Raw genomic sequence first — 25,979 nt, forward strand, 5'->3', positions numbered from 1 at the left:
AACACTGAGACCTGAGCTGAGACGTCACTGATGTTGCCATAAAGACTCGCAAACTAGTATTAACGTCAAAGCCATGCTGTCAGGGTGAGTAAGTAAAAATACCCACAATGCAACAGCTACAGGACACTTCTTTTTTTTTTGGACATTTCACTGTATTTTGCACCAGAAAGTATCAATGAAATTGTCGTTACGTTGTGATTTTTCATTATTTTTTAGTAATTGTTTTGTGAAAATATAGACATTTTCATCACATATACTCTGTGCCACACAAAGAAAAAATCTAAAGTTTAAATTCAAAGGTAGTTTTGGCACACGGTCTGGCCCACTCAAGATCAAACTGGGCTTCATGTGACCCCTGGACTAAAAATGTGTGCGACACCCCTGCTTTAAAGAATCAAATCAACAATTGAGTTAACTTCATCAGAAATGCAACTGTGTTTTCATGGTTTCCAAGTTCTAAAGCGTCAGTCAAGCCGCACTCTCGTTCCTCAAAACGTCGAGTGTTAACGTTAACAACTTTCTGTCCAACCAATTACACTCAGTTCTTTCAGTCGTCCATTTATTCCCACGTGAAAGGTAAAGTTCACTCTGCAGCTGATAAAACGAAGGCTGGAAAGAGAGAGAGAGAGAGAGACGTTTCCACTTTAAAATTCAAGGATGAGTTTCCGAACGAGAACTGAATTGCAGGAACGTCAGCAAGTTCACAGAAGAACGATCTCTAAGCTGTAATTATCACCGGGTTGGAGGTGAACAGGGCCTGATGGATTACAAGCTTAAATATCAATATCACAGAGGTAAAGCCTTCCTAAACGGTAGTTTTTGAACTGTCTTGTATGGTGAAAACAAGCTTTCAAAAATAAAATATAAAATCACTATCTTCCGGGCTTTTAGGGTATTTTGGTTCTTTAGATCCGCAGAGGGAAGATAAATGTGTGTTCGCTCTAATCTTTGGTTTAGAAAAACTCTTCACCAGCAGTTATGTAGAAACAAACCATCTGTGGTCCGCCAGTGAAGGACAGAACCAATCGGATCTGTGGAATAGTGGCAAATAAAACGTTGGTTTTATTGTCCATTATGTGCACCGAGACGAAGACTGGGCTCCACAGCTGATGGGTTTTATTTTCTCTTGCATCCTCACTAGTCTTCACAATGGACTTGATATTAAACAAATGTTAAGGGGGACCGGATCACTTTGACGCATCTTTTGATTAAGGTTCCCTTTACACGACGTTTAAAGTGAAAACGCACCGTTTTCGTTTCAGAAACCAATAGGCTATAAATGTTAACATTGGTGAGTACACGGACAACGACAGACGATAAAGTTGGATCGTTGTTACAGTGACGGTCGACTATGAAACTACCAAGTCCCAGGAGGATGTGGACATGTTGTTATGTGTTTCTTTTATTTCTTTGGAAAGCACTGTGAAAGGCCTTATGTCTGAATGGCCCCTTTGCGTTACCTTGGTATTATTTTGGCGGGTATAAAGGCTTTTATTGCCACTCACAGCTCCTGAAGAAATTAACCCAGTTTAAGGGTGTTTTAAAAAAAATATATATGTAATTTCCAGATTAAGCTGTCAAGAAAATCTAAATAAATCACAAACAGAGAATGTATTTATTGTACATTATTGGCTCTAAATAGATAAACTAACCCCCCCCCCCCCCCCCATTTGTTTCTCTTTCATGACCCAATCCTTCCTTTATACCTCTTTACCTCCTTCCTTCACATACTTCCTCATTGCACTCGTCTTCTCCCTCCAGGAACATGATCAAGTCTTTCTACACAGCCAGTTTGCTGCTGGATGTCCTGTCTGTGTTTGGGGAGCTGTCAGAGGAGGTAAGATAAAGACTCTGAAATTTATGTATATATATTAAAAAAAAAAAAAACAACAAGATGCTGCTGGCACTGTGGCATAATCTCTGTCTAACGAATAAATGAATCCTTCAAACGTCGAGTAAACACTTTGTCTTTTGCAGCTGGAGCTGGTCATTTACTTTCTTGTCTTTGTACTGTGACTGAAACACAAAAAGGAGATAAAGACTCACTAATAATAGGATTTTCATCAACGGCTTCACTAAAATATCATAAAATAATAAAGTAAATTGTGACAAAAAATGAAAGCGGGCAATCTTATAATTGTTGATTTGAATAGCCTTCACATATTTAAAGTTATGGATGAGAAATATCCTTTTCTTTCTTTCTTTCTTTTTTGTAAGCATGAGTGTAGAATCATTTTAGGCTTGGAAATACACGCTTAGACTCCCTGCAGAAGCAGCCACATACGGGGCTTAAGGCCCCTGCATCCTCCCTTTTTGAATCCATAAGAACAAGAAGAAAATTGGGCAGTGACGTCAGCCAGCTGCCGCAAAAAAAAGCTTTTTCGGCAGGACTGTTTATACTCCGATAAGAAGCTGCCGAACTCGCAGGCCACGCCCCCTCGCAGCAGCCACACGTCTGTGATGCGGCGTTTAAACTTTTCAACTGCACAGTTTATTTCTGGCCTCCAGTGCTTTCAGAAATACATTTCTCTGAACTGTTTCAGTAATAAAAGAGAGTTTTTGTCCGGGCGCGATGTTGGTCCGGTATTAACTACAGGAGCTGACAGCTGTTCGTGATGCGTTCAGGGGGCATCATGTAAAAGCCTGCACTCCGACACTCCGCTGCGGCACTTGTACCGTAGCGATGTTACAAGCTAAATATGATTAAACAGCACACGGCAGTGCAGAAGTTTCGGCAGATGAGCACCCGTATAGTTCGGCCAGGACGGTTGGCACAGCCGAAACAAATTTCTTCAGCCAGAGGGAGCTGGGCCTTCAGGCGCCACCACACGCGCATCCACTCATGTCAAGACGTTTTTGACAGTTAAAGATGCTCCTGGAGACGTTATGACTGCACGTGAAGAGACCGAAACAAATAATCAACAGATCTGACGTTACTCTTGGAAAGTGATTTATTTTCTTTCCTCACAGACGATTGAATGATGCATTCATTCTCATTCCCAAAAAGCAAAAACCACTGCATTTTCACGACCCAATAAGCCCACTATGTGTGATAAAACTCCTGACATGGAAAAGAAATGTGCAAGTGACGCGTCCAGTTGGAAGTTTGCACACGCTCACCATCAGCAGGGAAAATGTACGGCACACTGCAGATTTGTCCCGACATTGTGTTACGTCACTCAGAAGCCATTAAACCTTCAGCGGGACACTTGGCTTCATACAGTTCGCCGTTTCGCTGACTGCGGCCTGACGGACACAGTCATAGCGAGTCTGCTGTCGGACAAAGAGTCCTCAGAGCGGCCCGTGGCGAGTTCTCCGCCGCCGCGCAGTCAGCTCTGATTGAGTTTCACTCTGTAAAAAGAGGTTTTTCAGCAGCTTCCCGGCTGAGCGGAGTGGAGGCAGCCAACAGGTGAGCATTGTTGCGTAAATCCGACGCGCCGTGAATGACTTGCATCCATACTATAGTCACAGTGTAGATACTCCGTCCATGACCTCCGCCTCACCACGTTGGCCTGAATTCACCTTACTGAAGAGTCTTTCAGGAAGAAACTCGATCACCGCCTCACTGTGAGGAGTGTGAAGACGAATCTTTAGTGTGATGTTAAGTCCCTGTCCATACAACGACGCCGTCTCATCGTTTTGGGCCAATCGTTCACACGGCGCTTTAGGAGCCTGAAAGCAGTGTTGCTTTGAGAACGAGTTCTCAAGATGCACCTTTGCGTGAAACGATGATGTCATCTCCTCCACCTCTTGACCCGTTAACCCCGCGACCCCCTCCATGATGTCACTTAACAACAGCAATGGCAAACGACATGCTTCATGTCGGGCTGCAGAAGCTCCTGATGATATATAGTTAAATAAGGTGATCGATTTCTCTCATGCGAGGATTTTGGCATGCTCCGTGTGTTCTTCTCTCTCATAGTGGAAAATGTCTACAGCGGTGATGTTTATGTTTGAGGTGGCACCAATATGACGTAGTGCGAGCGACAACAGCAGGCAGCAGCGGCACAGAGCAAACAAACAGACTGAAAATAGGCCAAATGAAGGCAATGCTGGTTATTTAGAATTGGATCGAGTTATCGACAAAAACTGTCGTAATGTTTCATTATCTGACTTATCTTTGTGACTTCATTTTATTTTTTTTAATATCAGGCCAATAGTTATCGTGCATCTACAGTTTTAAGTCAATTTCGTGGTGTCGCGTAGAGGCAGATGTTTCCTGCACCGATGCCGTGTGGACGGGAAACTTTTTAAAAACGACGGGGAGATATTTGACCCTGTTTCAAAAAAAAAAATGTTCCCTGTGAGAAGTCTACTGCACACACACAATCGCAACATGCGAGTTTGGTTTTGTTATTTAAATAGCATCGAGTCATCAGTGTGTTTTGGGTGGACATGATTATGTGTCAGAACTCCACAAACCATCAAATAAACACAGACTTGGCATCTGTGGGGGATTTACATCCGCCAGGGAAGTTATGAAATCACTTGCGTTTATTTGTCTGTTTCGCCGTCTGTCAGATATTTCCAAAACGAATGAGCTGATCTTCATGTAAATTGGAACAAAGGTGCATTTTGATCAAAAGGAAGAACCCATTAAATTCTGGTTTGTGATCCAAAAATAATTGTTTCCAAATTTTAATTCCACTATATATGGTTGCATGCTTTTAGCCTGTCACTTTAAATGACAAGTGCATTGTGGGATATGGAGTCACAGCATGTTTTGGTTGTGGGAAGTGTAGTTTGTTGTCGTCCTGTTGCGCGCCGGTGTTATACTGCAGGTGTGTGTGTGAAATGATTGTTGGTCCAGTTTGTGCTGAAAGAGGAATAAAGGGCCACATTTCTACAACCACCAGCGTTTCCCCTCCTCCCTCCGTCCAACTCCACATCAGAACCATAAGCCAGGCTTCTCAGCTACGGGTTCGGATGATAACGTGGAAGAAGTTAACAATATTGTCTCGTCTTGTGTTCTTTCAAAGCATTAGATAAAATCCTCGGATCACCACAATAAAATGAATAAAGGCAGTTGATGTGGAATATGTGTCATTTCCCTGTGTTTATGTTGACCCTTGGTGGAGGTCGGAACTCTCTGATTGCTCTTGTTTCTTGTGTTTTGAGTTATTTCTCCTGTAACCAGGAGATAATCTTATTTTGACAGCCACCACTGACGCCATTGGAGAGTGTTCAACAGGCACCGTGTGAAACAGTCGATCTGTCAATCAGACGATAAACACGTTTATAGAATGGGACGCAAGCTACCTTAGTGATGTGCCCGTTGATTCAGGCACACCGAGTCAATCAGTCAAGAGTTTCTGTCTATAAGTGCTCAAACGCTATCGGCTACTTTTTGGAAAATTGCTCATTTGAAAACATTTAAGAATGACAAGGTCATTTATTCCAATAAATTCCATGTAATTGTAGTTGACAATCACACAAACTGTCTTTAGGTAAACGTGTGTACCGCTTTTTCTGACTTTGGGTTTTGGGGCCGTATAACAGTCATAGAAACTCAATACTTCATGAAATACAAATCTCTCGCTGTGACTTTCAGCAAGCAGGGATGTCGTCTGTTCAGAACCGTTAGAGGAAAGTGCTTCATGTTTTAAACATGCAGATGTACCTTTAGAGAATCTGTCACACTTAGGAAAAGCTCGCCGAGCTGTATAAAGTGGGGAAGTTGTGAAAATGAAAAATCCAATGGCATTGATATTGCCGGACCTTTTTCTAGAGGCTGTTCTCTTGGTGACAATCTAGAGATGCATCCAAAGAATTGAAAACGCCTCCATTGTACGACCTGTTTTAAATCGGATCAAAATCTCCACACAAAAGCTCTCGTGGGTTTTTTACGGGGTTTTTTTCCCCCTGAACTGTACTTGTGATTCTGTTTTTTACTGAATACTTTCAAAATCAGTCAACTTTCTGTCACTAATTTGAAGCTTCAGATAAGAACGTTTATCTTTCCAAGGTGTGGTTTAACATTACAACCGTATTATTGCGACGACGAGAAAGGAATCCTTTTCGCCGCTCCGTTTTTACGGTATGAATGAGGTCAAACAAACAGTTATATGCCAAAGGAGACTCCCATTCTCCTGTTTTCCTTATTGTTTCTGAGCCGTGGCTACAAACATTCGACTTATCTCGCAGAAGCAGGAATTTCTCCATTCAGTCTTATCAGACTCATGTCAACGTTAATCTGTCGTTCTTGTTCCTCTCGGGCGTCCTCGGCTATTCTCACCTCCCAAGCGTCCCACAGCCTCGGCCCCCCGTGCGGCGCTTCTCTTACCGTGTGTGAGAATTCATTAGTCTGGTTTGGGATGAGTGCACTTCATCCCACAGTGGTGCAATAGCTTCATATTCCAAAGAGGATCCTAGACGAGAGGAGAAGCACCCACAATGATCTCCCATCCAGCTTCGCCATTACATCTGCTCATTTGCCCCAATGACTCTATATTAATTCGTGTCGCTGCCTTTTGACTTTTCACCATCTCTGCTCTGCTCTGTCTTTTTCATTTTGTCTTTTAGAGATATGCAAGTCGCTCATGTAAGAAAACTACGCGATGCTTCGATTACAAAGCAGGAACAATTTCTCACACACAAGCACTCTGGATGGCGCCGTGGTTGTTAGTGTCCATCGACTCGCTCACGTGCAGAAGAATTCACTTCGGCTGTGGTGCGCCGTAGCAACGTTCCTCTTTTTTTAGTGGCTCCAAGTGTTGTCGAGACCAAAAAATTAAAAATTTAACTTTTTCAAACTAGATATCAAGATGGAACGTTTAGTTTTATAGTCCATATTGGCAGTCTTACAGTTGAGATTCACCCCAAATCGCATCCAATTTGTCATCGGTCCATATAAATATCGTGTTCTCACGATTGTGTTAATGTTTATAGTGTATTGTTCTTTGCATTTATGTGTGTGTGGTTTCATTCCAAACACAACCAACAGCGCCACCTCGTGTCCCAGCATGTTGGCTTTTCAGTGTATTTGCCGTTGGCGTGTAAACGCAAACCTTTTTTTTTTTTTTTTTTTTTTTTTTTTTTTTTTTTTTTTTTTTTTTTTTTTTTTTTTTTTTTTTTTTGCCCTTGTCCTGTTCGGCAGCTTGGGCCAACAATATGATGTGATTGAGAGCCTTCGGAGTCAGAACAGTTTTTGGTCTTGCAACAGGGAGAGACCTGGAGTCTCCTCCTGTTGCCTTCTCCGTCAGAAGCTGGCATGGCTGCCGTACACGACCGGGGGGGAACGCACAAAGAGAGAGAGAAGAGAAGAGAGAGAAGAAAGTCGAGGGGGGAGGGGGGTGGGGGGAAGGGGATAACATACAATGTCCTTGTTGTGCTACATATATTATTTGCAATAATCACACTCATCCAAATACTTTCCAACTGTTATTAGATTGAACCAGCCTGAGCAGCTCTATCTAGACAGTAAGATGATTTCCTAGATTTAACCAGCCTGAGCAGCTCTATCTAGACAGTAACGTGAAGCAGGAACATGAAATAACAAAGAGGCAACAACAAAAGAGGAACATGATTTTTAAAGTTTGAGCAAATGATGACAGACAACAAGCAACTTCAGAAGCACCTTTCGTGAGGAGTGAAAGTGTGTGTGTGTGTGTGTGCGTGTATGTGAGTGTGTGTGGCTTGTCCACTGGGTGTGGCCGGAACTGTTGTGGGGGGACCCGTGGTGACACCCCGGGGTCCGAGGCCACCGCGCCCGGACACCGCCACCCCGGCAGACAGAAGCCCCCCAGGCCCGGGGAGACCCCAGCGAACCACCCCAGAGAGCCCCGCCCCCGCCCAAAAAGCACCCGACGGAGAATGCAGAGAGGAATCCCCCCCAGGCAAGAGGGGCCCACAAGAGAAGGACAAAGGGCACAGGGCCCCAGGCCCCGACCCAAGCCGCCAAGCCGAGAAAAGGCCGGAGCAGGGCCCCCGGGCCGAGCGGGCCGAGAGCCCCCCCAACCCCGGCGGCGAGTCCCACCGCACCCCCGGGAACAGGCCCACCCACCGCCCCCCCCAACCCGGTAAGGCAGAGACGGCCCCAGCCGCCGCGCCCCGGACCAGCCCCGCCCCCAGACCCAGGAAAGCGAAGCCCGGCGCAGGCCCCGGTCGGAGAACAGTCAACTCTACACCCCCAGGAGCCTCATAATCCACCCGCCCCATAACCCCTCCCCCCGGGTCTTGATTGGGAAACCCAACCCATGACCCACCCCGCACACCCACACACCCCCACACCCCCACACCCACACACCCACACACCCGCAAACCTTTTTTTGATATGAACGAGGCTTTGTCGTGTGAACGGATCCTTCCTCGCTGTCTGATTGGCTAACTGACTTCTGGCTCATTTTCTGAATGAGTGACTGCTTCTTAAATGTGTCGTCCTTTAGATGATTGGCCCATTATTGCGTTTTACATAACATCACAGCCTCTTTTTTTATTTTTGTTTTTTTCTTCAACTCAGGTTACACAACTTGATTTATAACCACCATCTGACGTCCCTTTCACCTTCTCCTTTCAATCTCTGCCAGAACATCCAGCACAGGAAGTACGCCCGCTGGAAGGCCACCTACATCCACAACTGTCTGAAGAACGGCGAGACGCCTCAGTCCGGACCCATCGGCATGGACGAGGACGAGGAAGCAGGTGGGAGTCGCTGATACGACGCACACATCGCTGCGTGGCTTGCTGTTATTGAACAATGTCTTGGATGTGTGTGTGTGTGTGTGTGCGTTTTAAAGCTCAGCTCTGTATTGTTTTGCCTTATCAGGCTCTGGGCTGCAGCAGGAAAACCCTGTGGTAGAAACTGAAGTCTTTGGGAGATTAGAAGTGTGCAGAGAGTAGATTAGTCATGTAATGTGTTCCTACCGCCACGGTAGAGTTGTGCTCAGGAGTGACAGAGCCAAATCAGTGCAGTCCGGGGGAAGAAAGTGTTGCAGCGTGGGTGTCTGACTGCATTTCTGTGCACGTGAGAATGATCTGGTATTTATTTTATTACTCGCCACTTCCCCTGGTATCCCTACGCAGATCAACTCAACCATTGTCACCCTGGACAGCCCTGGCCTCTGATGTCAGCCTGACACCATAAAACTTAACCTTTAGTGTAAAGAAGCATGGGAACGCTCGTGGAGATCCAGGCCAGATTGACCACACCGGTCCTATAACAAAATGACCATTTCAGCCTTTTTAAAAGTTCATCACAATCAGAGAACAAGGAGTCAAGACCTTTTGTGGAGCTGCCAAAGGGGAAGGTAATTCATAAAACTGGAGCAGCAGTGAGAGATTTATGGCCGATTTTGATCTCATAATACATATTGTTCACTTTTTTGGCGGGTTTGAGGCTGAATAAGTGGGTCAATCTCCCTATAGCAGATGAGTTGTGAGCTAGATTTCTAACCATAAGTTTGCACTCCAGTTCGCCTCATTTTGCACTCAGTAACATATTTTTAACTTTGAGTCCCATCAGAGTTTGTTTAGGAGCAGGTAGGAAGTAGGTACACACCGTAAAGACACACTTGGAGAAAGTCCTGAACAGTTTGGGTCGGTGGGAGGGGGGAGGGGGGGAGGGGGGGGGGGGGGGGGGGGGGGGTCACCCTTGTTCTCTTGTCTTGATATAAATCAGATGTTCTTTTTGGGGGGGTGTTCACACATGCCAGGATTGGTTGGATTATATCAAACTCCGGTGCGGTTACTCGTGTAGTGTGGTTTATTTGCACAAGTGTGAACGCTGCCATTTGATCCCTGCTGTGGGACAAGACCCCCCGAAGCCCCCGAGACAGCCGACTCTCGTCTTTCTCAGTCGTCGGTTCTTAAAACCTTTATTCACTAAAACGTGATGGTAAGATTTTTGGTGAAACTCAAAGTTAAAATAATCCATCACATGAAGTCATGTATAGTGATACTTGATTGTGTATATTCACGTGTCTCCAATGTTCCACATATTTCAGGTTTTAAATCAGCATCTGATGTTGGCATTTACTCCATAACGGTGGGAACAAATCCTAGAGCGGGGGTGTCAAATACATTTTAGTTCAGGGGCCACGTCCAATTTCGTCTTGAGTGGTAAAATAGTGCCATAATAACCTTTAAAATTAAACTTTAAAGTTTTATTAGTTGTGGCGCAGGGCACACGTGGTGAAAATGTATATATTTTCACAAAAACCAAGCAATTAGTGAAGACAGTTACAACAATTTTAATGAAACCTTCTGGTGCAAAGTGCAGTGAAATGTCAAAAAGAATTTTCGATGGCTGTTGCATTCTGGGTGTTTTTACAAACTCGCCCTGACAGTATGGCTTTGAGGCCAATGCCAGTTTGCTCGCTTTCATGGCAGCGTCACTGATATCTCAGCTCGAGTCTCAAGTGTTTTGTTGTGTCCACCACTTAAAAAAAATCTGCGTTTTCTTTAATATGTTTACGATTTGCTTGGCAGTTTGGCCGGATTGCAGCCTCTTGCGACTCGGTTTTGGCCCACGGGGCCTTAAGTTTGACACCCCTGTCCTTGAGCCTAACATTTTTATTCGGTTCAGGATGAAGACTTGATAACACTTACAGTCGGAGTCTTTGAACATTTGTCACCATTTTTAAAGGAAGAGAACAGAAGGATGTTTGATTTAGAAAATACTCTAATCGGAACTTTCAATTTTCGGTTGCCTTGCACAGATCAACAGATAAATGGAGAATTAGTCCATTGACACAAGATATAATCTGGGGTATAGATTTTTTCTTCTCTGGGGTTTTTTTTAAAGAGGAGATGGGTATTAAGAAAATCAAAGAAAGGTTAATCTTTCAGCCAAATAGGCTGAGCAGGAGAGACTTTAAAAGGCTAAACTATCTGGAGTGGAGCAGCGTCTTCCCTGATTTATGTGATTACTCTTGTAATCTCAAGACTCGGGTGACCTCAGCTACAAGCACAATTTACACTGGGCCACTTGGGACTATCCAGCATCTGGACTCATTTTGAGATTGCACTCTGAGAGTGAGGGATTGCATCAAATGCCCCTCGGGAAGACGCGGGGCCCGGCCGTAAATGTATCTGGACATGAACACCTTCGGGCTCGCACACGTCTCGCTTCCCGCCCGCGGGGGAAACTGGAAACGTATTTTTCATGTCAGCGGACTGATGTTGACGGATTCCTCGCTAAAATAGAGGCCATCTGCTCGCCCACGCCCGCCCGCCCGCCCGCTCCACACACGCGTGGGTGTGTCCGACCCCGCGCTCACTCATGACCTCACCTCCAGCAGCCCCCGGTCGCACGCACGGACGCAACGCACACGTCTCTTGTCTGTTCGGTGACTCGCGCACACCTTCACACTGTTTTCCCAGTGTGCACCAGGGTCCCTGTCTCAGTGATGACATCATGATAGCAGGTCCCACTGATGGGTCGCGCTGTTAGCACACAACTGATATCATCGTGTGTGTGTGTGTGTGTGTGTGTGTGTGTGTGTGTGTGTGTGTGTGTGTGTGTGTGTGTGTGTGTGTGTGTGTGTGTGTGTGTGTGTGTGTGTGTGTGTGTGTGTGTGTGTGTGTGTGTGTGTGTGTGTGTGTGTGTGTGTGTGTGTGTGTGTGTGTGTGTGTGTGTGTGTGTGTGTTTCGCCTTCCTATGTGTTCATAAACACCCAGATGTTTGCGTTACGTGACACAGACAGAGAGGGTGAGCACATCTGTCCCTCCATCAGAAAACATTCCTTTCCTCTGTCGTCGTTTCACAATTCGCCGAAGTTGTGCTTTTAACCAAGCTGCTGACAGAACGTCCACAACATGCTCCACAAGCACCTGTTTCCAAATCCAGTATCAATCATTTTGAGCTTTTCTGGTCTTTTTGCATCACATGGAACAGAAAATGGACATGTTAAGGAGAAAAAAAATTTATATATTGTGACTTTTTCATTTTTGCATAGATGAAATTTTAAGCGGTGTCCTTTGAACCTTCATCAGTCAAGCGATCATGTTTGGTGATTCTGAAACTGGTACGACCACTGCGAAGGTCGCCGGAGGGATGCTGTTTTGTTGAAAGCAGTTTAATCTGAAAATAAGTCACGCATTGTGGCAAAAATTTTTACTTTTTGTAACCTCCTACTGAAATACGATGAGGATTATATTCCCTTTCAACACATTTTTTTAACCGTACATAAAGAAATATCTGACTTTTTGGTCAATTTTACGCAGTTGTAGCTGCAGAGCTTGCAGTCCTCCTCCATTCCTGCAGTGTATTCGTCAAGAATATAAAAACGAGGTCGCATGTAGGCTGTGCCGGGGAAAACGAGCGGTACACGACCAAGTACTCACGCGTTTGTATGTCAATCAACAGTGCCTGCTACTGCTAATGCTATGAGCCAGACTCCAGCAAATTAGACATTGTTTACACGGAGACATTGTAATCTGAAGCTCCGTTTGCACAACAGTGTTTTCAAGTGAAAACCAAACACTGAAAACCCAAGGTGCAACATTTCAATGACACGCCGACTCCATCTCCTTGTAAACGGGGACAACTCCTCTCAAATGCTGCTCCTGCATCCACCACGACATTAATCAGTATTTCTCCAGCAAATCTGCGAGTAGATAGACAATCAGAACAATGTTTCCTCCAGAGTGTCATGACTCTCAGTCCAGATTCTCCTGGACTTGGTAGTTTTGTTTTGACAGTCACCGTCATAACAATCCAACTTGGTCGTCTGTCCACTAGAATGTCCATGTTCTCCCATTGTTAATGTTTAGAGCGCATTGTTTTCTGCACACACGTGTGTGTGTGGGTCCATTAAAAAAAGAAAAAAAAACAACAGCACCCACTAGTGGCCCAACATGAAAATTGTATAATTTTCAGCATTTGTGCAAGATGTGCTTCTCGTTGGCGTCGTGGTAGTTGAAGGATTCATGAAGTTAATGCAATACTTTTGATCCAGGATGCTAAATGCTAACCTCCACAGTCGGCCGCAGTGCATCAGCAGCATTTTTAAAATCTGATATAGTTGTCAAAAATCATGTTTGAATGCTTCTAAAGCCTCATTCAGACAATTTCAAATCATCTCAACGACCCTCAGTGTCTCTTTTTCCCCTCAATTTCACCAGTTTTACCAACTCAAGCTGACCTGACCTTTCCAAATGGAAAATGTCCCACTCCGCAGTTGTCCAGACTTCAACGCAACACACTGGATTTCACTCACAGCGCTCGCTTGTCGGCTAGCGGTAGCTTCCTTCTGGTCTCGATTAAATAAACACAAAATATTCATTTTGTTTATTTTAGTCCTCTGCTAAACATTTGGAGGACAGCTGGCAAATTAAGGATTTGCTTATTTTTCTCCGGTGTTGACTGAGGCTAATTCCACTGTGTCTGATGCTTCCCGTGGACACCTGGCCCGAGTTCTCTCCTGGTGTATTCTATTTCCCACCATGTTCAAGTGATTTAACTTGATCTTCTTTCACACTATTTTTGGTGGGTCTTTAAATATCCAACTTGATTCCCTAATTCACGTAAACGTTTCACCTAACTGTATTTTGATTGTCTTCACCACTTGCACGCTGTGTTTTATTCATGGTAATCTTCTTCTTTTGAGGCTTGATATCATCGTGACCTTTCAGGACCTCTCTCCATTTAAGATCGTTATCTTTAATTAATTTGTTACCAATTGAGAATAAAAAGCTCCTTAATTGAAAAGATGTGACATCACTTTGCGAGCTGAAACTTTCTTGTTCTATATTTGATCTTTTCGTCGCCGCTCAGGATCAAACTCATTTTGATCAGAATTATGCTCGCTCCACTGTGAAGTCGGCTGTGAAGAACATTTAATCTTTACCAATATTTGTTATATTCCTTCAGGCTCTCTCTAATCCATTTAATTACCAAGAAGTCCTCTGAAAATGAAACTGAAAATTTTAACTTTGGGACGGCTGAATTCAGTCTGAAAAGTCAATGTTTGCTCACATTTATTGCAAAAAGCTTTAATTCCTATTGTTCCGTATTTATTCTGTATTTCTGACAGTTACATCATCGCACTCACCAGAGAGAGAAAATAGAAACTTTCTACAACTTGAGTTCCACAAAGAAGTTTTAATGATGCATAAAATTAACAGTAAAAACTTTTAAAAAGTTTCATGTATGTATGTGTATGTGTATATATTTATATATATATATATATATATATAGTTTCTATTTATCAATCAATATCTATCCATCTCTCCATCTGTCGCTCTGTCTTTCTTTCTTTATCTCCATTGATCAATATCTCTCTATCTTGCACCCCTATTTAGCAATCAATATCTATTAATCTGTCGTCTATCCATCTCTCTCTTTCTCCGTCTATCTCTTTATTTATGGATCGATATCTTTCTATCGAGCTCTGTATTTATCAATTGATATCTCTCTATCCCTCTATCGATCTCTCTCTCTTAATATATATATATATTTTTTATTTTTTTGTACCTCTTGTATCTATCATCTCTCTATCTTTCTCTGAATATCAATCGAAGTGAAAAAATAAATCAAAAAAGACTAGAAAAATGTGGTTATTTATGGTTAATCTAAAACATGTGGTCAAAGTTTGACTGAAGACGTATGATCCCTCGATATATAAATAGCAGTGCTGGTTAATACTAAATGAATATCAAAAGTAAGCAAGTGTTTAGATGTCCTTCAAACGGCACCCAAGATTGTTTGGATTTCAGGGTCAACGTACCATAAAGGGTTAAATTACACATCTTGAAAGACCGTCTTATTTGAGGAGCTTTTCATTCAAGTGTTTGCTGACAAATAAACCCAAGGAAACATCAGGAACCAGAAATACTCACACAGTTACACACCTTCAGCTGGTTTTTGTTTTTATTGTTACGCACCGTCTCTGTTAGCAAAGCGCACTGTACAGTGTTGTAGTTTGCTGCTGTACGTGTAATTTCTGACTAATATTCGGACCCTAAATTGATCTGACAAAAAGCTACTAAAGACGCGTCGTTCAGCTCACTAAACTGTCACTGAAAAAACAAGAGTTTAACAGCTTAATGACAGACGAAGTATTCCAACTCGAGCATCGGGTTTCCGCTTCCCTCCTCTAACTGCAGTAATGATAGAGGCCCGACTTTAACGCGGGTGTCGAATCCAGCCTGTGTCTGCACATCCTGCTCAACACTTTGGATCCGTCCAAACATCGCCGGCCGTCGAGACGTTGTTTTCTTTACGTTAGGTGTGGTTGTTGAGAGAGGCTGGGTCTCTGCGGCCCGGGGCTCCGTGACGAGGGGATGAAAACTCTCACAGCCTGCTGGTTTTTTTGGGGTTTTAGACGGTTCGCTTGTTGGTTTGGTTTCTGTTTATTGCGTAACGGACCCGTCATTGATTACGGTGACGGTTGTTGTATGCCGTGCATCTTCGTCACACGACAGAGCCACGGAAAATGACGGTTCCCACGGAGGAACTTTTTGAAAATTCTCTGGTTCCATCTCTGTAGAACAGGGGAAAGAAAACAAAACTTTTGAAAATAGTGCTCCTGCTCCCGGAATAACAATCCAACTTGCTCGTCTGTTCTCCCGTTGATGTTTATAGCGTATTGTTCTCCGTGTATGTGTGTGTGGTTTCATCACAAAAACAACCATCGGTGCCAACTTGTGGCCCGGCACGCTCACTACATCAATTTCAGCATTTCTGCTGTTTCAGTATAAACGGACATCGTTTTCAAAATGTTGCCATGTAAATGCAAAAATGATGCGTTTTGTAAAGTTCTCGTCTTTCTGTGTTTCTTGTAGATGAGTTTGGAGCCGAAGGTTTCTCAGGCCAGGGCTCTTTTTACAGTGGCTCCTTCAGAGGCGGAGCTCCTTCGCAGACGTTCGATGGTCAGGACCCGAGTTTGGACCCGGGTCCGTCAGGGGGGATCGGCTTCACTCCCAACATAGGCCCGGGGCCGTCTGGTCCCCCGACCACCAACTACAACAACATCCACATCCCACCAGGGGCCCATGCTCCGGCCAACACTCCGGCCGAAGTTCCGCCGCCCACAGGTAGGAAGCAGAAAACCGCCAAGTGTGTCTGCTCGGGGTTTCGTGTGTCCGAAGCTTTTATTTCGCCCCAGGTGATTGGTTTTGAGGTTGTTGGCTGAGATTTAAGTGCAATATATATATATGTATATATTTATTAGAGCAGAAAGGATTTCGGATTTCTGGACAGATTTTGAAGTTAAATAATTCTTTTCTTTCCATGAAAAAAGGCAGTGCCGTTGAAATCTTGGGTCATCTAGTTTTGAATTAACTAGCATTCTAAAGGAACGACACACAATAATGAAGCCATTGATTGTACTTCTCTCAGACTTGACACTGATTTTTAATTTTTAAACTCAAGTCTAGTCCAGGGGTCGGCAGAGAGCAAGGTGGCAGCGGCTCTTTTCCAACCCAGGAGCTTCTGGCTCACCAGGATTAGACCACCACCATCTCCGTGTCACCAGTCGTCCGTCCATCACAGACCGACCCCTGCTGTTGACCCCCCCCCCCCCCCCCCCCCCCACGGGTCTGGGTCTCTACCGCAGTGGGACCGAGGCTCAAGGAGTCGCAGCAGAGGGACGATAGAGCCGCATGTGGCTCCGGACCTGCGGGTTGCCGACCCCTGATCTAGTCAAACAGCGGGGATGTCGATCCCCCCCCCCTCGCAAAAAAATTAATTCTCTAGCTGTTGCATTATGGGTAATTCTACAAACTCCCCCTGATGACATGGCTTTGAAACTAATGCTAGTTTGCTGGCATCACTGATATCTCAGCTCTGGTCTCAGAGTTGTGTTGCGTCCACCAATCTTAGAAAATGTGTTAAAAATTGTGATGTTTTTAGTAAATATTTACTATTTGCTTGGTGTTTTGACCAGATAGGAGCCTCTTGTGGGCAGGTTTTGTCCCTCGGGCCTTATGTTTGACACCCCTGATCTAGATAATACCCTGATTATGAATTATTGTGTAATTGCAGCTTCTTGCTGCTGAGCTCGGCTTGCAATTCATATGTTCATATGCATTATCAGTGTAACAGTACAACCATCAACAGTATCTGTATGAAAGTAATAGAACTGGGAACGCCAAGGTGACATGTGGCTCTGTCGGTCTGAAGATGAGTGACGTTTCCCTCTTCAGTGGAAATGTTCGCCTGCAGTACAAGACGCGCTGTTATGGTATTTTTTTGTTTTATCTTCACTCTTGTAATTGTTCCTTCTCGTTAATTTCCCCTGATAGCACAGACTACATGACAACCTCTCAATTTACAGGCGCTGCATTCATGGACACTTGTTCTTTTGAGACTTGCACGTACTCCACCGCTCTGTTTGACTTGAAGGTACCGAGTTAAATCAAGAGTGCGTCTGTGCAGGAGAGTTTAATCGCACCTCTGTGGCAGATTGGATCAAGGCGATAGTTTATGTAATAGGCTAGTTCTGTTTATGTTTGACGTGTCGAGGGACCCAGAACAATGAAGAGCCTATAGTCATTTAGGGCGAATGTAGATTACAAACTATGATGCACAAAGAGCTGGCAAACACACCTTCCCACGGGGATTGTTGCTGGGATTTTGCTGCTTTTCCAGTTGCATCGGAAGTCCTAACGTACCCAGTCATCACTTCCCAGATGATTACATTTCCAGGAAAGTTGATGAGCTCGTTCTGTTCGAGTGTAAATACAAACATTCCACCTTATTTCTTTGACTAGAACAGTTTCACTTCATATGAGCTACATGCCGTGGCGCCGCCAGGATTCAGTTTCATAGTACGCACAGAGCGTAAGAAACTTGACTCAGGATCCATGAAGCAGTCCTGGGTGTACCTTTTACCACACACTTACAAAGTCTGCAACTTGAACGCTGCATTAATGTCTGCTACGGTCTCCACCTCGTAGAAGGAAGTAGTGATTCAGTTCAGTGAGGCTCGGAGGTCGACCTCGGCGCTCGTCCAGCTCTGCCGCGGCGCCGCTGACAGACGAGGTGTGTGTTCACACCCTCGGAGAGAGAGGGACCGCTGTTTATCACACCGGAGCTGCCCGATATCAGTCAGCTTTGGCTTGTGGGAAGCAGAGATGAGATTTAGGTTCCCAAATGGGTGCTCCGATTCAAATTCGATTCCGTTTTTCCAAAAACAGCCTGGACTCAGTCCAAGATGGCCTGAAATCCAAGCAGAAAGTAGTTTAAACCCATCCAAAACAAATCATTCAAGCTGTTGTCCTGATGCTTTCTGGTAAAAGCCATATTAAATTCACGGCAAAAGTATTTTGAAACTGGCTGGAAAGATATCTGGATCCTGTGGAGGAGTAGTGTGCGCTGATACTTTACCTGTAATGAAGACATCACACCCAAATCCATTGCAGAGATGAGAATCAGGATTCTTTTGAGGACAACATATAAGACAATCAGATTTTTGTTGCGGCATAAAACGCTGGTCTTGTGTCGCAGTGTGGGAGTTTTTCTAATGGACGTTGCGACGGTTGTGCAACCGAAGGCAATCCGTCTGTGTGTGGCTGGAAGCTGCTTTTTGTCTTTCTCTTGGGGTTGTAGGAAGTCTTTTCTGATGTCCAGCGCTGGTGGGGTCCTTTAAGAGTCTTTTGAGATTAGGGAGTTGTCCTTTTAGGATGCTCTCTGCCACCCTCAACCTCCTGCTGCAGATCCTTTCCTGTTCTCCTCTGTACAGCTGGGGACACATGCGAGTTGTTATTCACCCGCTGGAAGATGTTTGTAGTCTTAAGTGAGGTGAGCCGAGGCGTTTAAGCCAAGACTTTTAAAGCTTTCCCGGCTGGATACCATCTTGCCATTCTACGCAGATGACCGTGTTCTGTGTGCTTCCATTGTGTCTTGATTTAAATGGGTGTATAGAAACAATTTTGGCTTATGTAGAATTTTAACGATTTTATTTGACTTATTTTAAGTTTTTTTTTGCGCACTTGATCCATACTGGAGGCAGTTTTTTTTATGAATTTTTCAAATTTTCTCAACGGTGGATTTTGTCGTGAGTTGGGGTTTCCTTTCTGGTGTGAGTTACAGACTTTTTGTGGTGACGCTTGTAAAAAAGAGAGCGCACCCGAGAAGAAACTTCCTATTCTATATGTATGCACTTGGATTGGAGTTGCATTGACATCATTTTTTTTTTATTTTTAAGAAAGCTAAACTTCTAATAATTTCAGTTGGAATTTTTTGGAGCTTCTACATTGCAAATCAACTCATCATCCAACAATAAGGTCCCCGTTTATATGACGACATTTTAAAGTGAAAAGCGCAAAACGCCTGTTGCATTTAATCAGAATTTAATGACTAAAATTGCAGTATTTTGTCGAAAAATTTAATTTATTTTTCCTATTTGTTATAATTTGCGGTGTTTTTGTTGACCAGCAGAACCAGTTAAACCAGTGCCTTTGCCTCGATCAGTGCCCTCTGTCGACCCCACACTGCTCAACGCTCAACCGCAGGGTAAGAACACACATGCACGCTCTCACACTCTTATCTTTCCATCTTCTACGCCAGTTGTCAAGTGAGCATGGCTTTGGGTTGTTTATAACAAAAACCCAGAGAAGCTTGAAACACACCGAAGGACTTGATCCTGGACTGATCAGAAATGGTTGTATAGGCAGGTTAACAGACCCTGTTACTTTTACCTTCCACACTCACCCTGCATCCAATAGGTGGGGTCAAGATTAGCAGGTTGTCATTTCACTGTAAAAATGGCTTTAGAGTCACAGATTACCTCTGCATGGTCGAGGAAGCCGTAGATATAAGAAACCATATTTATACAGACATTTTCATCAATGCTCCTCTTCTAAATTTAGTAAACAGTTTGGGAAAGGCCCTTTTTTTTTTTTACCCAACAGAGCAGTGCCCGAGCACACAGCAAAGCCCCGTAAAGACACAGTTTGATGACAAGAGCTCAGAACAGAACCTACTGAGCATCTTCGAGATGAACTGTAACGGAGATTGCCAGCCAGGCCTTCTCCTTCAAGACTGAATGAGCACAACTTCCTACAGAAACACTCCAAAATCCAAGAGTTGATGCTGTCATAGCTATGAAAAAGGGGGAACTTATCCGCACTTAAAAGATTTTGTTTACGCAAGAACATGTTCAAGTGAAAACGGAAAACTTTCACTGCATTTCGGGAGTCCGTTACCACGACGCCAGTGCTCAGAGCCACTGAAAACGCAACCTTTTGGAACCCACTAGTGCCAACTCGTGGCCGTCCTGCCATTTCCCTGGAAACGGACACTTTGCAATGTAAATGCAAAACCTTTCTGAAATCACAAAAACAATGCGTTTTCACTTGAAATGTTATCATATAAACAGGACCAAGTTCTATGTGTCACAATAAAGTAAATGTTCTTGTCTATAAATTGTATATACAGATTATTTTTTCTCTTAGTAATCCCCTAAAAACCAATAAGATTCCAGCTCATTCAGACGAGTTTTAACTAAATATGACGACTCAACTGAAGCAGCTCTCTCGTCAGTAGCTCGTCCCAGTCTGATGTTGATTTGATTTACAAACCATCACCGCCTGTGTGAAGCTGTTTGAGTGGTTTACAGCCAGAAGCCATTTCTGTCAGTCATGCGGGAGCCGTCCTGTTCCTGCAGCGGAAACGGAGTCAGGACAAATTCCTCAGACAGACGTCCAACGTTGTCATCCTTTCATGCAATTCAACAGTTATATATTTTCCCTGCTGCTGGAGAGTGGGGCTGAGATTTATTTTATGAATGAAGGTCAAGCAAACTTTCTGTACATTGTGTTTCCACCAGAAGCACATTGTTACTGCATGCAAAGGTGCTTTTATTAATCCATCCCTCCATGCAGCTTTTCTTCTTCTCTATCCAACTTAGATATGTAGGAGACTCAAGTGAAGATGTCAAACTCTACAGATTTCAGTATGTCAGGCAGAGCAGTTAATGAGTGTGAAGATGTTTTCAGATGAAGGGAAACCTAAAGACACTTGTGGTTTGTGTCTATTGGTGATCCACTCGTAAATTAGCAATTGACTACGTGAACGATTATTGCTAAGGCAGTGAAAACTGAAAACTTTTGTTGAGTTTTGAATGTTTGGTTGCGTGACAATAGCGCACGGTGCCACTGATAATGCAGCTTTTTGAAAATAAATCCTAAGGTGGAACTTTTCAAAAACGCTCAGACTCATGTGCGCCACGGCCGTAGTAAACGGTTCTTCTGCACAGGCAGGGCATTGTTTTCATAAAGTTGACATGTAAACAAAATTTTTCTGAAACGAAAAAGCAAAAAAAAAAAATCAGTTTTCAATTGAAATGTCACGTAAACGGGACCTAAGTTAATCCGTGATTTGCACCAAACGTTGTGGCTCCACTGCACTCGGTGTGCTCTGCAGTCATTTTACACAACATCCACGTCTCCACCAGAGGCAGCTCTGTGTTTCACACCGCCGACGATAAACAGAAAGCAGCACGTACTGTGCGTTATTTAAACTTTGTCAAACTGCACAACGGAGATCAAGCCAGGCTGGAACTTCGCTGATCAAAGTAAATCTGGATGACGTTTCACTTCATTCATTAACAATCGAGTGATCCCCGGTGGCTCCAAAGCACAGTCCCACCCTGGATCTTCAGGTGTCGGTTGTGAAAACTCAGTAAATGGAAAGCAGAGATTTCTTTCATTGAATATCTATTGAGGAGCAGTGAGTGTTGAAGACTGTAATGACCCAGAGGCGGAAGATGAGTTCAGAAAGTATTTACGGCTCTCTGACCAAACAGAACAATGGAAGAGTCACTTCCATGTTTGTTCTCCTCCTCAGCTTAATGAGTAAAGATACCTCGTTGGCATCGTGCAACACTGCAGTGACCACACAGTGATGAAGGGACACTGGAATCAGCCTGATGGGTTTACGGTTTTTAGACAAAGAAGATCTTACAGCACGTTCAGAATTCACTTGAAACTCTGTAGGGGAGATGAAGGCAGCTCATCTTCCTCAGAAATGGATTTGACAGGTTTCAGTCAAACAGAAAAGCGCCCGTCTCATCTTTTTTTAAATGATTTTATTCCTTTAAACACCCGAGGATGTAACATAGCTGGTGAGAAAGTGGCAGTGTGGTGACGCGGCTGACCTCCGAACCAGCCGTCTGTCTGCTGTCCAACGTGTCATTATGAGCCTGCCGCCGCCGCCGCTTCGCCGTGGTCTAGACTGTCATTATCAGCCTGCGGTTCGCCACGGAGCGGGTCAGGATGGCAGGCGCACGGCGGCCCTCATGCTAAGCATTTATTTGAAAAAAGAAATTAAAAAAAATCTTTTCAGGAGCGCCGAGTCATAGTCATTTCAGGGTTTTTTTTTCTATATAAGTCAGTGATGCAACAACATAGTAATTACTCTCTTTTAGTTTCCAGCATTGAAGCTTTTCATTTCACATAATCCTCAGTTATGTGCGACTAAACGAAGCAGTGATTACAGTCATTGCTCTATGCTTTAAAGCTCATGAGAGATATACTGTCTGCACATTGCGTTTCTATCAGAGGCATATTGTTATACAAAGACGCTTTTCATATTACAACCATCTATGTTTTATACGTCTTTATCGAACTTAGGGCTGCAGGATACATATAAATATGTCAGATCAATAATCCGGGAGGAAACCGGAGTAAACCTCTGCACACACGAGGAGAACATGCAAACTCCACAGTGAAAGGCCCTGGCGGTTATTTGAACCGGAGAGGACAAACCACTGCACCACTGCACCACTGCACCACTGTGCAGCTCTGAGATCTATGATGATGCACAAAATAAAGTTTGAAAGCGATGGAACGTCTACGCCTATTTCAACACGCCTGTCACCTTGCTAGAAACTAGTTTGGATCTCGGCCTTTTTCCACAACATCATTTTCAAATGGAAATGGAAAACATTTGTTTTGTTTTGAAGGTCAGTTTACATGACAACATGGTTTTAGGCAGCGAGCCTCCGGCCGTCAGTTGGACTGTAAATGTTTGGTGTTGCTCAAAGCCTCTAAAATATGTGTTTAATGGCCGTCACGATTTGTCACAGTCTAATTTTGCCTGGATTCATCCTTTTTCGCGGAAATATAGCGAATTATCGGCTCGGGTACACAACGCACATCTGATTTCTGATTTGTATTACGCCCAGTAACGAGCAACGTGATTGGCCAAATGGTACCATGATGTATATCTGTTTTGAAAGGCGGCCTCTGATTGGTTCGTAATCCTTTGACTCGTCCCGGTGCCTTCAAATGTTAAAGCAGAGAGGAGGAATTATATCTGCAGAATCCACACAGGTGGTATTAATTATATGGACCTATGATCAATCTAATTTCTCATTTCCAAAAGGAAATGAGAAAAGGAACTATATTACTCTAAAGAAGCAAAATCCCCAGCATGGCGTTGAACCTGGAGCTCCAGCACCTTGCATGTTTTTGGCTTAAGCAGTGCAAAGTGAAAGAATGTAGTTAAGTTTCTTCAGTATTTATTGCTTTCCCTTCCTGTAAAGAATGACTCCCCGATTATGTCTCTTTCCTCTTCATATTTCTCCTTCTGTGGTTTCTCTCTCCCTCTCTCTCTCTCTCTCTCTCTCTCTCTCTCTCTCTCTCTCTCTCTCTCTCTCTCTCTCTCTCTCTCTCTCTCTTAATTTTTCCACTTCTCCGTTCCTTCCAACTTTTCCCATCCTTGTCAGCCTGCAGTCAGCAGATCTGTGACTCTTTACTTTTTCCCATCCTTTTGGAGGGGAGCAGGAATCAGCCGGGGGATTAGAGGCTTATAGCGAAGCATTATTCAATCATTTTCTCCCCGTCCTTCTCCAGGACACTTTTAAGAGCAGAAAAACCTTTTTTGTTTTTATGGCCGTCACGAAGCCAAGAGAGACATTATCTGCTGCTCTGCTCCTTCAGCTCCTCCGTGGAAGCCCACCCTGTTCACTCTGAGAATGATTTGAAGTCGTTAGTCATATGGCAGACGTTAACTCTTGTGAGAGTAACATTAGCTGTCTGGATCTCCAGTGGATCCCCCGTGTCTTCAACCACTTGTCGCTGTGGCTTTTTAACGCCCTGAAATACGGCAGTGACCTCACCGTTTAACCACCGACTGGCTCGTAATGCCAAGGTTTGGTGAAGTTGGAGAAACTCGTTCAAGTTTTGGTCCAACACTCATTTATCAACACTTGGTTTGGTCTTTAATTCACAGATTGACTCGGACTTTCACCCTCTGAGGTCACAAACAGCTGGTTGTTAAACCAAACAGTCTTCAGGAGTCTGTAAGATATTTTCAAAAAAAAAAAGATGTAACCAGCCTCAGTAGAAAAGACCATCTGATATGATTGGGACTGGATCAAACCACCTTGAAATGTCACACAATTACAACAGCTGCTCATTTGGGGGCGCTGTTGCCCAAAACAAACACTGTCCAGAGTGGAAGTAAAGAAGAAACACGGGTCATTGATCGGTCCGGACCGAAAGCAGAAATCCCGCCGCCTTAGCCCGTGGTGGCTAGGCTAATTAGCTCGTGGCTAATAGGTAGCCACAAACAATCGTGATGTATCGTCTTCAGACCAGATATCGATGAGCGCCTTTCTCACTACTTCTTCCTCACTACTCCACATCTGCCCAACTTTTTCTTTCTGCGTCTGCTTCCTCTGATTCGTGCTGTTGGCCTTCTTTGTTTACTACCCAGAATGCATTGCGCTCTACGTCACCTCTTCTCACCCCGCCCGCCGGACAGGCCATTTGCATGAGAATCGAGACGCGCAATTTCAAGGGGCCCAGAGGTCGCCTGTTCGATCCGGTTCAGAGTTAGGGGGAGCGTTCGAAGACCCAGAAACTCCCTGAAGAGATCTCTGGTCCGGATCAATCAGGGAAATGTGAACGCGCCCTAAAAAGCTCAGTCATGCGCTGGAAAAGAACTAAAATTCCTACATATGCAAGAAGAAGAATCCCAGTTAATGAACCTTGAAAACAGTTGTCCCCATAGGAGCGTCTGCACCTTGTTGGAAGACACCGTGTTAACAAACCAACCAGTGTACGCAAAGCGGCATATGCTCACAACAACTGGAGGGTTCGTATGGCCGATGAGCTGTTTCTTTATTGCAGGCATGTCGAGAGTGACGATGGTCACTACCAGTCAGCAGACGGCCGTGTTGTAGCGCCTCCTTATGGAACCCATACTGATGTGCGAGGTCCCTCAATACAGCGCTTATGCAAAATGTTACGGTTGGGAACATTACTTTCGGTACCATCCGCAACTTTTATCAGTAGAAACACGAAAACCCGTACCACCCCTTACCACACGTACTGCGCTACAGATTCAACAAGGTACTTTAAACATTCCAGAGATTTTGCTCCGTATTGACGCGACAGCATCACACAGTTGCTGAAGGTTTGCTGGCTACAGACCCATGATGTAATTGTCCTATTTCACCATACTTTGGAGACGCTTTGTCGGATCTATTTGCGCTCTGGTGACTGTGGTAGGGAAGTGGAATCCAGTGAACTCATTGTCATGTTCAAGGAACCAGCGTGAGAGGATGACCTGGTGTGTCATCCTGCTGGAGTTCTCCATTAGATCAGCGCTCGCCAACCTTTTTCACACGACGAACGGACTGACAGGAGGGTGTATGAAGGGAGGTCACACACAGAACAAAACCCAATAAAATCCATCATATATAATTTAATTATTACACACAGAATGTAAATATGATTATTTTATATTATGCACTTTCATTGCTGTTATTCCATTGTAATTTATATAGTATAGCAGGATTCCCCGTCACACAGACTCAGTGGAGCCCTGAGCTTGTTTTCCATCTGGTTCTGATAGGAGACGGTGAAACCCAAAGCGGGTTCCTTATGTTCCGTCCACTCCGTAAGCAACTGCGCCTCAACGTCCTCTGCGATTCATCTCGTTATGGCGGGAACCGAAACAGGAACCTGTGGCACATTTTGTGCTGCAGCCGCTCCTAAGAGCTTCTTCGCTCTAACAGTTTGGTTAGTCTGTGAAACTGAGACTCGTTTTTAGCCGTCGGTAACTGTTTCTTTCATTTTCATGTTGT

The 25,979-nt window shown here is 44.1% G+C and overlaps 1 protein-coding gene across 3 annotated transcripts in view; it reads left to right on the top strand.

Annotated features, from left to right (window-relative positions):
* The window catches only part of vta1 (vesicle (multivesicular body) trafficking 1), a 58,024-nt gene that overhangs the window by 27,068 nt on the left and 4,977 nt on the right, over nucleotides 1-25,979 (top strand). The window contains exons 4-7 of one of the 3 annotated variants that reach the window (XM_080490889.1): nucleotides 1,762-1,837; nucleotides 8,526-8,640; nucleotides 15,724-15,975; nucleotides 19,319-19,396. In XM_080490889.1, coding sequence (XP_080347015.1) covers nucleotides 1,762-1,837; nucleotides 8,526-8,640; nucleotides 15,724-15,975; nucleotides 19,319-19,396 — 521 coding nt within the window. The remainder of the gene's footprint in view (nucleotides 1-1,761; nucleotides 1,838-8,525; nucleotides 8,641-15,723; nucleotides 15,976-19,318; nucleotides 19,397-25,979) is intronic. The other 2 variants (XM_080490890.1, XM_080490891.1) reach the window with 2 other exon arrangements.

Source organism: Lipophrys pholis (assembly GCF_963383615.2).
Source record: "Lipophrys pholis genome assembly, chromosome: 21".
In the NCBI taxonomy this organism is placed as follows: domain Eukaryota; kingdom Metazoa; phylum Chordata; class Actinopteri; order Blenniiformes; family Blenniidae; genus Lipophrys; species Lipophrys pholis.